Source organism: Thalassophryne amazonica, chromosome 17, assembly GCF_902500255.1.
Source record: "Thalassophryne amazonica chromosome 17, fThaAma1.1, whole genome shotgun sequence".
Lineage (NCBI taxonomy): Eukaryota > Metazoa > Chordata > Actinopteri > Batrachoidiformes > Batrachoididae > Thalassophryne > Thalassophryne amazonica.
In genome coordinates, this window is record NC_047119.1 from 49,599,279 (window position 1) to 49,615,138 (window position 15,860).

At 41.5% G+C, this 15,860-nt stretch overlaps 1 protein-coding gene across 1 annotated transcript in view; it reads right to left on the minus strand.

Annotated features, from left to right (window-relative positions):
• igsf9a (immunoglobulin superfamily, member 9a) overlaps nucleotides 1-15,860 on the minus strand; it is a 221,456-nt gene that overhangs the window by 186,456 nt on the left and 19,140 nt on the right. The window contains exons 2-3 of the mRNA XM_034191993.1: nucleotides 10,047-10,141; nucleotides 6,818-7,018 (exon numbers count right to left, since the gene is read on the minus strand). Coding sequence (XP_034047884.1) covers nucleotides 6,818-7,018; nucleotides 10,047-10,107 — 262 coding nt within the window. The 5' untranslated portion in view covers nucleotides 10,108-10,141. The remainder of the gene's footprint in view (nucleotides 1-6,817; nucleotides 7,019-10,046; nucleotides 10,142-15,860) is intronic.

The window sequence follows — 15,860 nt, forward strand, 5'->3', positions numbered from 1 at the left end:
GGACGTCGTGAGAGAACAGAGAAGATTCAGAAGAGGCCGGCATGAGGAGTTTATGCAGACATTCCACTGTTTAAGGACATTTTGTAATGAAAGACGTGCGCGCAAATTCGCCGAGCCATTTCCGTGACGACTCAGCAAATCTGCGTGCGCCGCGACAGGAAAACACCTCTGTGTTGAAAACCATTTGTAAAATTCAGGCGGCTTTTGATGGCTTTCAACAAGTGAGTAACTGAGAAATTGTTTAACAGCTTGGGCATGTTCCAACTTGCCCGTTAAGGTTCCCAACGGAGGTGTTTTTCATGTCGCGACCCCCCGCGGTCGGGTCTGGCCCGACATGCGACTCTGCCCGCACGTTCTTTCATTACAAAATGTCAGTTAACAATGGAATGTCCGAATAAACTCATGCCGACTTCTTCTGAAAGTTCGCTGTTCTCTGACGACTTACTGGGTCAACAGAGCCTGAAATGTGGAAGTTTTCAACTTGAAACGGCGAGACGCTGCCGCCTCGAAGCGCAGATCACCATCAGGCGCCGTGGGCCGTCCTTACGGCGACACTACCAGAACAAAATCTCTCATCAGTCGTTAAATGTTTTACCGAAAACCAGCTGAATTTATCGAATGGTGTCCACTCAGTTGTGCCTTACAGTTTTGAAAAAAGTTTGATCAAATAAAGCAGCAGTCTCTGAGCCATTCCTAAACAATGAAAAAATCGACGAGAGGGTGGGCAACTCCTCACTCAAAGACTGCCCACAGGCGAATGACGTAACCGACAGGCGTGAAAAAACTCTCGCATGCCCACGAGGGTTCAAGCATGTCTGATGTAATCACACGTGATTCAAATCCATATGGTTTTTGAAAAAAATAATAAGGTCGTATACTTTTCTAATAGACCTCGTACACAGGACCTGAGAGGCTATTTTTGGAGCGGCTGCCCTCTTGCGGACACAATTCCACCTGCTTTGTGCACCAGACGCTGTATGTAAAATAATTATTTTGTAGCAGATTAATCGTTTTCTGGCAAACCTTGGATGTTGAAAACACCTCTAATCGCTTCTGAAATCACAGAAGACTGTTTCATCTGGACCCTTTTTCTCCTGCTCCACAAGGAACGTATTCTGGAACAGCTTAAAGGTAACTATTTTTAATGTTTTTATAGCTTGGTAAAACAGTTGCATGTTCATTCCTAGCTGTAAAAGTATGTCTATGACAGATTTAATATCTTGTTTAGAGGATCACATGAGCTCCGCTGTGTGTGTGCACTGATGGAATGACTGGCACCCAAGACGAGTATTTACACAAAACCCGAGCTCGCAAAAGAGTGATTTTGCAGTGAATAACTGACGAACACAAAGTTAAAAGTTGGATTACAGTGACTGTAAGCCGTGGAAGAAATAAGGATTTTTTTTTGTTGTTGTTGTGGTCACAGAGAGCTGGGTGAATGCACAGAATGGCTGCATTTGACTCTGAAACACAGGTAGCAGCCTGGCGCATACCAGCCAGTGTCATGCGCCAGGCTGAATTTGTATCCGGGAGTGTGCACTCACTCAGGGCAGCATCTTTTTACAGACTGCGTTTAAAAAATGTGACATCTTGAATGGATGCTGTGAACTGAAAACCTACACTTTAAAGGGACCAGGTGTGGGAGGGCTGGAGGGTTGGACCAAACCCATGCCTAAACGTGCACCAACGTCACATTATCATGGCGCTACATGGATCATATGTGGCTTGACATGGATCATATGTGGTGACACGAACCATACGAGGCTGGATAGGCCTCAAATAACAGGTTAGTCGTGGCTCACTAGAGGCACCTGCGAGGTACAGAGAGGCACATTGGGGCACCTTAATAGCGGATATGTGACGGCTTAAAACATGGGTCATTTTTCAAATAATCACTGACACACCCATGCATACCTCATTATTCATGGTTTATTATTCGGTGGGACCGAGGCTTAATACCCATTCACAGCTGGGTGAAGTGTCTTGTCCGGTCACGTAGTGTGACCAGAAATCAAACCCAGAACTACAGGTAGCCCAACTTTTTATCCCACAGAGCTACCTGCTCTCCATATAAAGAAATATTTCACTTCAACTGGGCCCTACAGTGAGTGTGAAAGCCGATGCGGGAATGCAAAGCTGCACGTCATCAGCCTTTGGCACACCTTCCCCCTCTATTGAGCCATTCAGGTTTCGGTTGGAGTCTGAGGTAGATAAGGTTTCGCTCCTCAGAGCTCATCACGCTCTTAAGCTGCATTGTGTGTTCATTTGAAATTTGAAAGTGGCGACCACTGGGATACTCGCTGCTGTAACGTTAAGGAGAAATCCCTGTGAGAGTCAGTGCAAACTCTCATGTTTGCCCATTGAGGAAAGAAAGCATATTAGGCGTGTCAGCCGTGCTATGGCCACATACAACCTGCTCCTGCCGATTGTGGTGGGATTTGCGTGCTATAAGCTTTGCTAACACAGCATTTATACAGCTGTGTGTACATTTTACAGTCAGCAGCTGTAAGGGTACTGACATTCTGGTCTCTTCACAAAGCCCATGTTAATTCTTTGATCCTTACAACTCTATTACAACAAATCCCCCTTTTAGCCTGTAACACTCTCTGGGGACCCATTGAATAAAAATCTCATGCATCTTGCATTTTCTCTGCATACGAGGTCAAATACCATGATTACTGATGGAGCAGGTGTGATGCAATCAAATGAGTTGGGCTTTTTCTTTTTTATGAAGCTGCACACGGCAGAAAATGGAGCCGTGGCAAAGTGAGCCACCACCTCCATCAGAATGAGACCAGTTACAGCATCCAACACACGGACACCAGCTTCTGAGGCTCAACAGTTAAGCCACCTGAGATCAGTCAGGGCCTGAGCAGGTGAAATCCACACCAGTGCCTCCATTTCTGAGGCATTAGTTTTCCATGCTACACCTGTTACTCCAACGTTAGCCAGTACCTGTGAGAAAGTCTGAGATTAGCAAGGGAGTGAATGAAATCATCTTTTCTTTTCTTTTTTCTAATCTTTTGTATCCTCAAAGAACAGCAGCTTTCTGCTTGTCACTGGAGAGACATGTGATTAACATACCTGTCTCTGGTGCTTTTCAGCTGTATGACAGGATGCTTTACAGTCGACTGAAGCGTTCAAAACCTCTCAAATGTATTTCACGGGGCAAAGGGTAGTTTGGCTTTTTGGGGTTTTTATAGCTGCTGTATTGGCAGTCGTGTTCTGAAAGGAACCTCCGGTGTAATGAAGTGTGACATCAGCATACACTGAAGGATCATCTTCAGAGTCCGTGACAAAAGGCTTGAGTATTTTATGAGCCCGGACTGAAATTAAAGTCTGCCCCGCTCCCACTTATGATAATTCATCATGTAGAGTTCGCCCTGACTTTATTGCTATGTAAATGTCTATATCATATTTCCTCGTCAGGGTTTTTTTGGGCTGGGGGGGCACAAACTTCAATGAGGAAGGCGTTAGCTGAGCCTGATCCTTTAACAAACACTGACCGCAATTCACTGATTACTGCCACTGCAGCTCTGATGTCAAACATTTTCCCAGACTGTACAAATAGAGTGACATGATGGAACTTTTATTACCGAGCTGCACCTAGTAGGCAGGTTCCTATTACCCATTAAATTGCAGCGTTTGAAGTAGCAAATTGAAAATACGCTTAATGAGGCATTTTTTCAGGTGACTTGAAAAAGCCACATTTTGCAAAAACAGCAACAGATACACTTTTTCTTGCCATTATAGGTCACATGATGTGCAGAAACAGTCACATGACATTCGAAAAATACACATTGTAGTATGTGTGGAAGGAATAAGAGAGAGCTTATAGGAGATGATGTTACATAAATACTGATTAAAAAATGGCAATATTTAGCAGGATTTATGGAATCAGTCATGACTAATGGAATTATAGTTCTCGCAAGAGCGTCACTGGAATGACACGTCCAAACCCTGCAGTCACATTCCAACATTAACAGAAATATTGCCATTTTGCAACTGTGTTTTGTCCAAATTCTGCAAATCACGCTTAACTTTTGTGCAAATCTGTCACAAAGCTCGGGGAATGTCTCTAGAGTGCCTTTTTAATAGTCGCCCTGTGTCCCCTCTCTGTCATGAAGCTGTGACTGGTGAAGCAACAGACAAAGGTTGGATTCATCGTCTCTCCAATAACAGCCACTCATGCATGGAAAGTGGCTGTCACACGCATGATTTGGGCCATGAGAAAGGTCACGAGTGTATCTGAAGTCAATCTTGATGCCTATGATGGTGGGTTAGGTCAGGGCCAAACACCGGTGACCCCAAGTGGTCAGGAGCAACCAACCTCAACAGACCTGCAGTCCACTGAGGCTTTACTTTTCACACATATAGCTAAAATTAATATAAAATGCAGTTTATTAGTACTATTAAAATTAATACTTAAAAACAGTTCTCCCTATCTGATGAATCGTTGACCCTGAGCACACATCACCACCACCACCACACAAAAAATACATTTATTTTCACCATTATTTACAGTGGAAAGTGTCAACTGATCAACACTGCATGTAGCACAAGAGTTTCACAGCTTCATCATAATCACCTTTAAATGCTGAACCCAGAAGAAAAAAACTATTATCAAACAGACTCAGTAAATTTTTTTTTGTCCATTTTGGGTAAGTGATTCTCTTCCGACTTCAAAGATGTTAAACATGTTACAAAGAAAGAGGTCAAATAGTTTCACATACATCTGCTGGCGAGTTCCTAAATTAGTGATTCCCAAAATGTGGGCCCTGAGCCCCCTGGCAAGCCGCAGCTCTCTGCGAGGCAGAGCAGGCATGGCAGGTGGGCTATGAGAGTCAAACATTAAAAGATAATTAGAATATAACTAATTATTTTTAAATAATTAATTTAAAAAATAATTACAAATGAATAAATAATGTGTGTGATTTTAAAATTTTGTAATAAAGTTTAAAATGACCTAAAAAACTATTTACAAATAGTTATTTTTGAAAATAGTTATTTTGAAAAATAATTATGATTATTTTTCAAGTGCAATCAGAAGTAATAAAACAAAGCCTCTGGATTTCAATTAAGTGCTGTTCTTCATTTATCTCAACTAGTTTTATATCATCTCACGTGTCAATCAAAATTGTGATTAAAGGTTTGGGTGGGCCTCAGATGTTCTTCCCATGTTAAAAGTGGGCCCCAGTGTATTGGAATTTTGGAATTGCTGGCAAAATTATTTAAACACTAGTTACAACACATAAGAAATTAAAATGAGAATGTATTTCACTCTTTGGTGACGCATCATGTCAGTTTTTTGTTTTGTTAAACGTCTGCCCTGCTCTCTACCTGAAATTCAAAAAGGCTTTTAAAGGCTGATTTTGTCAGGGGATAAGCGAGGTTAAATTTCTCTTCACGCAGGACAGCTCTGCTCTGCTCTGATCTCCTGCAGAAATTCAAAAATGCTTTTCCAGGACGATGTAGGCAGGTGATAAGATAGGTTGAATTTCTCTTGGTGCAGGACGGTTCTGTGCAAACAGAAAACTGCTCAGACAAAAGGAAGATGTGAGCCACCCAGACCCTTCTTTTGTTCACATTAGTGCCATTGTTTGTGACTTTAAAGGATAACAGGAGCTGCACAAAGGTATCCTTGGTCCATAGAGGATCATTTTCCCCAAAAGGCTCTCTTTGTTCTCAGAGCTGCGGGCAGAAAGTGCACAATAGCAAATGATGCAATGCGAGAGATTCATCTCCTTTAAAAGCAGCTCCCACTGAGGCCACTTTGAAAAGGCCATCGAGGTGTGGTACCCAGGAAAGTCTGGGAACTGGATGCTCTTTTCCTTTAAATTCCATCACTGGAAGGGACTGATTACCTTAAGTAAAGGTCATAAGGTACTTGATTAGGGTAATAAGACCCTTTACCAAGGATTTCTGCACCCACTTCCAAAGACGAGTCTAATGCAAAGGTATTTGCACAATACATAATCAGAGAGGTTTATATCAGCATGAAAAGACACTGTCCAGATGATGTCATCACTCTTTGACCAGGCAAGAATAGGATGTGTTGAATGCTACTGACTCACTGTACAGTGACTCAGTCGGATCCAAGCTTTTGTGACAGCAGAATGTCATTCTGGCTCCAATTTGAAGCTCAGCTTGCAATTTTGGATCATGATGTTTTGCACCTTGATTGAGGGAGGGTTTGAAAAGGCCACTGGCACAAACAGTAAATTGTTCACTGTAGCTATCATGTTGTTTTGAGATCTTGTGTGCTTAGATAAGATCTACCCTTAGACGACGGAACTCCAGCTCATTGGCATTTGAAAGCTTTACAAACATTCTCAATTTTGCAACGAGTTTTGTTGCAAACACACAATTTGCTCTTTCAAGTTTAACTAAGATCAAAGATTATGTGACAAATAAAAAGGGGCTATATGACTTTATATTGCATGTCTAATTGTAACCATGGGTGTATCTTTGAACAGTTCCTTGAAATAGCCATTGCAGATATTCCCCCATATGCATTTGGGCCAATATTTTGACTTAGCCTGTGATCTCATCTTTGAACAGATTCTTCTGTAAATCAAATCACTTTGTCTTGAGGTGACTCTCAAACATTCCACCAAGTCTGGTCCAAATTTGATCAAAATTCTTTGAGTCATTGTGTTCACATATACACAAAGGACCAAAACCAATACTCCTACATGTGCTGCACCACACTGGTGCAGTAGAAGAAGAAGTTAAATGGTTGTACCTATTTCCTTGGCTCCAGATATTTAAACATGCAGCTGATTTGGGCACTGTAGTCCTCTTAACGGATGCTCACCTTCATATTCTGGATGTACACGAGGGGCGTAGGATCCAAATTTGATGAGGACGGGAATGTCAAGTCCCTGACGAACCCACTCCACCACATGTGGCAAAGGCGACGACACCGCAGCCGAGCCTGTGGCAGGAAAGCTACACTCCAGCTCCACCACACCTCCAACTTTTCCACTCATCTCTGGCCTCATGCTTCCACTGGTCACTGCAGGGAGCATTCAAAGAAAAATTCCATTATTATTTAAGTTCTTTGCTATGAAATACACAAAAAAATTGATAAATCACATACGTATGTGTATAATTTCCCAGGCGCACATTTGAATGGCCTGTACACAACTTACAGCCTCCTGCTAATACATGCAGATTAAAAAGAAAATATTTAGCACTGTGCAAAATTCCTTAGCTTCCCAGTATTTCTGCGTAAATATTTTGTTGTTGTTATTATTCATGGGTATGCCCTTGAAATACTAAAGTTGAAATGTAATGTTTTCTTTTACAGAAAATTTAATGTTACAGAGAACCTTGTCCATTTGATTAACGTACGCAAATAAATAACAAAAAGAACTGTTGACATTAATACAAAACTGATTACTTTGTACTGTTCTAGCAGATGCATAATTCAACAACAAACAGGGTTATAATCAATGAATAATGAAGTCATCAACACAATGTTCTTGAGGGGAAAACAAAATTTGACATTTCACCTACAATAATCCTATTTTAAAAGCCAATTATTTTCTTTAAACTTTAATGTTTACCTTCATTCTTTATTATAAATCATACGCTATTTAGAAGCTTCTCGTTTGTTCGGCATCTTTGCTTTACAAATGATTTTTAAGATTCAGAATAAAAAAAATACAAAATGCTCCATGATGGCAATTTTTTAAATTACATTTTTGGCTTTTTTTAATGGCCTACAAGAGCAAATTACAGGCTGTCTTTAATAAAGGCCAGTTCATTTTGCGATACTAATAATCAACATATGTGCTAGTGCACATATGTAGAGACCATGTGCTAATGGTAGGCTTTAAATATTAAATTCATAATTTGATATGGATGCACATTCTTGAAACATCCAGCAGGTGCCAGTGTTCATCGGGCAGCAGCACAGCTTTTGACCTGTTCTTTGTCATGCAGAATCCAAAACAATGGTCAAACAGCAGGTGCTTCAAAGGTTTTGACCCTCTGCCTGCTTTACTGGTTAGCCTGTATTCTTAAGCCCCTTTCACATTGGCGTATTCGTAGAGCTGCTCATTGCAGCGTTGTGTTTCATTTAAATACGCCCAAAATGTGCGCGTACTCAGCCTTTTTCAGTGTTCCTTTCATACTTGCAGCTGCGTGTGTTCGCATTTTAATGTGTGCACACAGTCGAGTGTACCATGCCGCTATTAAACCAGTTCAGTGCTATTTTCTGCCTCTGTGGAAGCGCGCTCTGTTCTCTACTGCATGGTGTGGTGCGGCTCAAAAACAGTCATTTAACATTATTATTATTATTATTTTTATTTTTTGTCTTGATGGATCATTTTCATTGTGTCCAGATGCTGCTGAGTCTGGCTGTGGTAAAGGCTGCCCTGAACGAAACGGTGTCACTCGTTAAACTTTTAAACCTCCGGTTGCTCCAATCAGGTCCGCTGATTTGATCAGACCTGATCGATCAGGGCATTTGATGATCGCACCGACATGCAGCGAGTGCGCGTTTATTTTAAAGAGTTACAGCTCTTTTCAGATTTGATCAGATCTGATCAATCAGGGAGTTTGATGAGCGCACTGATATTCAGCGAGTGCGCTTTTATTTTAAAGTCAGAGCTCTGATAAGATCTGATCGATCAGGGCGTTTGATGAGCGCACCGACATGCAGTAAGTGCGCTTTTATTTTAAAGTCACAGGTCTGATCAGACACACAGAGAGAGAGAGAGAGAGAGAGAGAGAGAGAGAGAGGGTGGGGGGGAGAGCGCGCATGCGCGAGAGAGCGAGCGACCGACCTCTGTTGTGTTGTGTTTCTGGATTTCTGAGTTGAGGTTCGATTCCCTGTTTTGACCACACAGGTGCTGTGGGCTGTGTGCTCATGTTCTCCAACTGATGCACTCAGTTTCTGGTTGTGTACAGGAGCGCAGTGTTACACAGTCTTGCATGCAGTAACGCTGTGCTGCGCAGACCTGCTTCAAACTGTGTCCAGCACTTTACGCCGAAGAAATTTAAACATGTTTAATTTCTTCCGTCTCCCTCAACATACTGCTGCGCAGGGAGCAAAAACTTGACGTAGCGCTGCTAAAACTGGGAGTAGAGCTGCTCAACTCAGCGTAGACGATACGCTGCAATGAGCAGCTCTACGAATACGCCAATGTGAAAGGGGCTTTATTCCCTCATGAACACTATTGTAGTGCGGAATGACCTGCTGGTATATTCTGATGCATTGCCTGTTTCAATGATTAACCCATGTGCATTTTCCTGCTCTGAGGCATTTTCTGTTTGGACTAATTCTGCACTATACCCTGAACTCTGCTACAACAGCAGCTGAGAATTAAGCCTGTTCAGTTTTTACTTCTGTGCTGTTCTCTGCTCTGGGGTCTCAGGTTGTGCTCACAATGTTAAAATACAAATCTGCTTTTTCAACTAATGTGGTGCACCAAAATTCATTAGATTTTAATTACTGTGGCCTTGTTATATGCCCTTTAAGTAGGAGACATAAAAGATGATATCATTTCAATTGGTTTTTGTTTTTGTCTATATAAACAAGCTGAGATGGACTAACCCACCCCATTTTTGATGCCGCCAGTGCAGAGAACAACAAAAATGCAGAACTGCATCCAATGAGATACGGGAAGAGTTTGTATTCAAATGTGTGCAAAGTGATGCGTTTCAATGTTACAATTTTATCACTGCAAAAAAAACATGAAATTAAAAGCTTTTGTACAAACAGAATATCTGCACAGAAGAGCTAAGAGTGCACAACAACAGATCAACAGGTATACACTGAGGATTTGTCAACCACATCAGAAACAAATTAAAAGAGCTGCAAACAAAAGTGTTCAAAAATATGTTAAAATGATCTTTACAGGGAATCAAGGGAAAATGCTAATTAAAGGCCTTTGTCTTGTTGCAGCCAAGGTAAAAAGAGCTTTTATTTAAAAATTTATAGCCCTGGATTGCAGAATAATTCTGAATATTATGGATTTAGGTTCGACAGGATCGTTGTGAAATTAGCTCAGTGCTGAAGTGAAGGAAATACTTACAAAACAGGCAAAACACTGCTCCGGCAGTGAAAGTCTGCAGATATGATCTTGCTGACCTCATATCTGTCACTCACACAACCTGCAGCATGTTCAATCTGTTGGCAAAAGACACACAATTGTCAGAATCGCATTACTTCCTTGGCTGCACGCAGCAAGACATCCATCTGTGACAGATTTTCAGAAGGCTACAGCAGAGCTGCCGCTTCTGTCATAACGCTACAGACGGGGAGAGCAGCGTTCAGGTTTTTATACAGCTTTCCAATAATTGGAATTCATCCCATATCATTACACAAATGGGCAGCGCTGCCACCGCCGTTGCCAGAAAACTCCCTGGACCTATATCCCTTTCTGGAGCTAAGTGTCATAAATGTCACATAAATCTTTTCAGAGTCATGTGTGGAGCGACATCTAAGCATTTTCTTTACAGTGCATCAATGAAGATATTTGGCCAGAGTGGCTAGGGGACTCAAGGACAGAGATAAGCTCGAGTGCGAAGGTTACGCAAGTGCATCTTAATGCGAAAACGTGACAGATGATTCCATGCGGTCAAAACAATCCTCATTTCTAATTTGTCTACACTGGCGGGAGGAAGCCACGATGATAGGCTGAATTTAAACATTAACCCCACACAAACAGCATACAAAGTACTACAGGCATCAATCACCTTTACTGTGAGTCACCTGCAATCAAACCAGTGCTCAGTCTCCCTCCCACTCCTCGGCACGTTTGTTCTCATATAATGCAGGCCAGCTAAGGGTCACTTACTGCCAATATTATTTGTTTGTTTTTTTTTTACTTAAAGCTATAGACCTCCAAAAGTTTAGCACCCATCCAAAAATAATGAAGGTGAATGGAATTCATCTGAGTAAAAATCAGTCACAGTAGCATTTTGAAATGTCAACTCAAGTTTCAATTTATTTCAGAGTAAATTGTAGCATTCTGCAGGTTTACATGGATTCACTCAAGGAGGCCAAATATTTGCTTGAGTAACCCATTAAGGGTGGGATTCTCTCTGCACCACATGATTTCATTTGATCACGATTCAGAGGTCTGCGATTGGATTATACAACAATTATCGATACAAAATTTTTTTCTACAGAGGATTTCTTTTTCCTCGCTGTGTGACCACTTGGTACTTTTCAAAACAAAGTATTTATAATGAACATTAATTAATTTACTTCCAATACCTTCCTTCTGTGCAAGTGTGGGCCCATGTATGGTGACTGGCTGCTTTGGACTATAACCATTCCATCAAATTAATGGGTAAAATATTTCACATGCACACAGGCTGTAGGGCACTAATGCACTTCGTACCCGTGTTGGATTAATTAAAGCAGGAATGCATGTTGTTAAAATCGTGAACCTTTTTTGTACTGCTGACTTGCTGACACTGTTTAAAATGGCAGAAAAATTGCCCCTGATGTTCCATTCTCATCATGTGCACATGTATTTTCTGTAATTGTGCTTTGGATGCAGCGGGACGAAACTGAATATTAGTCAGTTTTCAGCTGAGCCTTCAACATGCAGAAGGCAGGGAGAAGATTCTTGAAAACAGAGATGTTCTTTAGATACAAAATAACAGCCCTGCTGTGTGTTTTCTTTTTTTAAGATTCTGAAGTAAAAACTGTGTTCAGATGTAGCCAGAACTTTTTGTGCTTCTTGCTCTGTGGTGTGCCGCATTTTATCAGAGCCAAAAAAGAAAAAGAAAAAAAAAACTGAGCTGTTAACTAAGCTGTAAATGTACATTACTGGCTCAAAACAAACAAACAAACAACAACAACAACAACAACAAAAAACAGAAATACAGGTTTACATAAGGAATGTGAAGTGCTTGTTCCTCCAATAAACACCTGTTTTGCTTGTGTGCATTAGGTTGCAATTAAGATTAGAAAATCAGTTTTTGACATTTGTGAATCGATTCAGAACCATCCATGTCTGCATCACGACGCATCTAAGAATTTCTCCCCCATCTCTAAAATCCATACACGTCTAATGTGGAGTGCAACATTGATAGCTTGCAGGTACGACTATGTTTTGTGTTTACAAAAAGATGTTGAACCCCGGTGGGTATTCAACAAAATGGTAAAAATGTGGCACTGTAATATCACCAATCACCTGAAGAAGAAAAGATCAACTACCCAACAGAGTCATACTGATGTTTAATCAACACTGGAAAAATATTCAACTGAATTTAAGAGGGGTAGAAAGAGCCTTGAGAATAACCCATTAGTATGGACATGATGGGCATAGTGTGAGCGACAAACAATCAGACACCTAATGCTGTTGGAATCGTAACAGTTGAGAACACAGCATACACATACTGGAACACCAAAGGTTTCTGCTTGGTGGGTGCAGTGGGTTTGTCACACCAAAGAAGAGACTAGAGCACTTTGAAGCAGATCTAGATAATTTCATTAAACATTTCACAACCTAGAATGAGTGCTGGATCCACCCCTTTAAGAAAGAGGCAGGAATACATGGAGTGGAAAGATAGTACGTTCTCACCACCAACATAGAACTGTTACATCTCCTGCCAATGTACAACTGTATGCCAGGTTTTGAGGTAGGTATGAGAGCCTAACCATTCACCTTGAAAGCTGAAGAAAAGAGTGTTGTTTTATCAGGACAACACCTCGTCTCAGAAGTCATGGCTGCTGTGCATCTGGTAAGTGTTCACAGCACTTCACTTTTTCCACATTTTGCTATGGTTATTCCAAAATGGAGTAAATTAATTTTTCCTAAAAAATTCTACTCACAACATCCCATAATGACTACATGATTTTTTTCTTTTTTTGCAGATTAAAAAAAAAAACATAAGAAATCATATGTACATAAGTGTTCACATCCTTTGCTCAGTATTTTATTAATGCACCTTTGGCAGCAATTACAGCCTTAAGTCTTCTTGAACATAATGCCACAAGCTTGGTGCACCCATCTTTGGGCAGTTTTGCCCATTCCTCTTTGCAGCACCTGTCAAGCTCCATAAGGCTGGATGGGAAACATTGGTGCACAGCCATTTTCAGCTCTCTCCAGAGATCTTCAATCTGATTCAGGTCTGGGATCTGGCTGGGCCACTCAAGTACATTCACAGAGATGCCATGAAGCCACTCCTTTGATATCTTGGCAGTGTGCTTAGGGTCACTGTCCTGCTGAAAGATGAACCATCGCCCCAGTATGAGGTCAAGAGCGCTCTGGAGCAGGTTTTCATCCAGGATGTCTTTGTGCATTGCTGCATTCATCTTTCTTTCAATCCTGTCTCATCTCCAAGTCCCTGCTGCTGAAAAACATCCCCACAGCATGATGCTGCCACCACCATGCTTCACTGTAGGGATGGTGCCTGGTTTCTGCCAAACATGATGCCTGGCATTCACACCAAAGAGTTCAATCTTTGTCTTGTCAGACCAGATGGCGGGGGTTCACCTTTAGGAAGTATCCTGGTGGATCCGAACTTCTTCCATTTACAGATGATGGAAGCCACTGTCCTCATTGGGAGCTTCAAAGCAGCAGAAATATTTTTGTATCCTTCCCTAGATTTGTGCCTTGAGACAATCCTGTCTCGGAGGTCTATAAATGGTAAATGGACTGCATTTATATAGCACTTTTCCATCTGCATCAGACGATCAAAGCGCTTTACAATTATGCCTCACATTCACCCCGTCAGGGTGCTGCCATACAAGGCGCTCACTACACACCGGGAGCAATAGGGGATTAAAGGCCTTGCCCAAGGGCCCTTAGTGATTTTCCAGTCAGGCGGGGATTTGAACCCATGATCTTCTGGTCTCAAGCCCAACACCTTAACCACTAGACCATCACCTCCCCTATAAACAATTGTCTATAAACAATTCCTTTGACTTCATGCTTGGTTTGTGCTGCAACATGCACAGGTCGACTACAATTAAGCTACAGAAACATCTCAAGGATGATCAGTGGAAACGGAATGCACCTGAGCTCAATTTTGAGCTTAATGGCAAAGCTGTGAATACTTACGTACATGTGATTTCTTAGGTTTATATAAAAAAAACACATTTTTTCCACATTGTCTTTATTATTGTGTGTAGAACTTTGCAAAAAAAAAAAAAAAATCATTTAGGAATAAGGCTGTAACATAACAAAATGTGGAAAAAGTGAAGCGCTGTGAATACTTTCTGGATGCACTGCAAATTCCTACATCAAGGCTTCAAAAGCTTGTAATGTAAATAAAGCTCTTCTTCTTTAGCTGGATTTAGCCCAGTTGATGGTTTCTCTTCCAGACCAAGGCCAATGTTTCAGTAAATCTCCTTTAAATCTGTTAGTCTGCATAACCTTGGTAACGATTCAAAAGGCCACAATCAAAAACAGTGAAAAACATGATCTTATTAAAAGAGATGAACTAAATAGTTTGGACACTCTATGGATGATCCAGATTTATGAGAAGTAAACCACTTCAATGCTTTTAGCATCTCAGAAACAAAAATCCTTCTGCTTCCATTGCATTGGTGCAGAGGCAAAAAACAACATACACTCAACAAAAATATAAACGCAACACTTTTGGTTTTGGTTCCATTTTGTATGAGATGAACTCAAAGATCTAAAACTTTTTCCACATACACAATATCACCATTTCCCTCAAATATTGTTCACAAACCAGTCGAAATCTGTGATAGTGAGCACTTCTCCTTTGCTGAGATAATCCATCCCACCTCACAGGTGTGCCATACCAAGATGCTGATTAGACACCATGATTAGTGCACAGGTGTGCCTTAGACTGTCCACAATAAAAGGCCACTCTGAAAGGTGCAGTTGTTTTACTGGGGGGGGGGGATACCAGTCAGTATCTGGTGGGACCACCATTTGCCTCATGCAGTGCAACACATCTCCTTCGCATCATCCGTGAAGAGAACACCTCTCCAACGTGCCAAACTGCAGCGAATGTGAGCATTTGCCCACTCAAGTCGGTTACAACAACGAACTGGAGTCAGGTTGAGACGCCAATGAGGACGACGAGCATGCAGATGAGCTTCCCTGAGACGGTTTCTGACAGTTTGTGCAGAAATTCTTTGGTTATGTAAACCGATTGTTTCAGCAGTTGTCCGAGTGGCTGGTCTCAGAAAATCTTGGAGGTGAACATGCTGGATGTGGAGGTCCTGGGCTGGTGTGGTTACACGTGGTCTGCGGTTGTGAGGCTGGTTGGATGTACTGCCAAATTCTCTGAAACGCCTTTGGAGACAGCTTATGGTAGAGAAATGAACATTCAATACACGAGCAACAGCTCTGGTTGACATTCCTGCTGTCAGCATGCCAACTGCACGCTCCCTCAAATCTTGCGACATCTGTGGCATTGTGCTGTGTGATAAAACTGCACCTTTCAGAGTGGCCTTTTATTGTGGACAGTCTAAGTCACACCTGTGCACTAATCATGGTGTCTAATCAGCATCTTGGTATGGCACACCTGTGAGGTGGGATGGATTATCTCAGCAAAGGAGAAGTGCTCACTATCACAGATTTAGACTGGTTTGTGAACAATATTTGAGGGAAATGGTGATATTGTGTATGTGGAAAAAGTTTTAGATCTTTGAGTTCATCTCATACAAAATGGGAGCAAAACCAAAAGTGTTGCGTTTATATTTTTGTTGAGTATATAAACTTGGCACATACAAGCAAAGCCTTCTCACGGCTCGATACCATCAGAGATACATGAGAGGAGAAAGATTTTGTGTATTTTGAGTCAACACTTTCAAGTGTGTTTCAGATGCGTGCTGATCCTGGTTATGGTCAGATAATCCATAGATTATCTCCCTCCACAGACCAAGGTGCACTTGTTCACTTTAAACACAC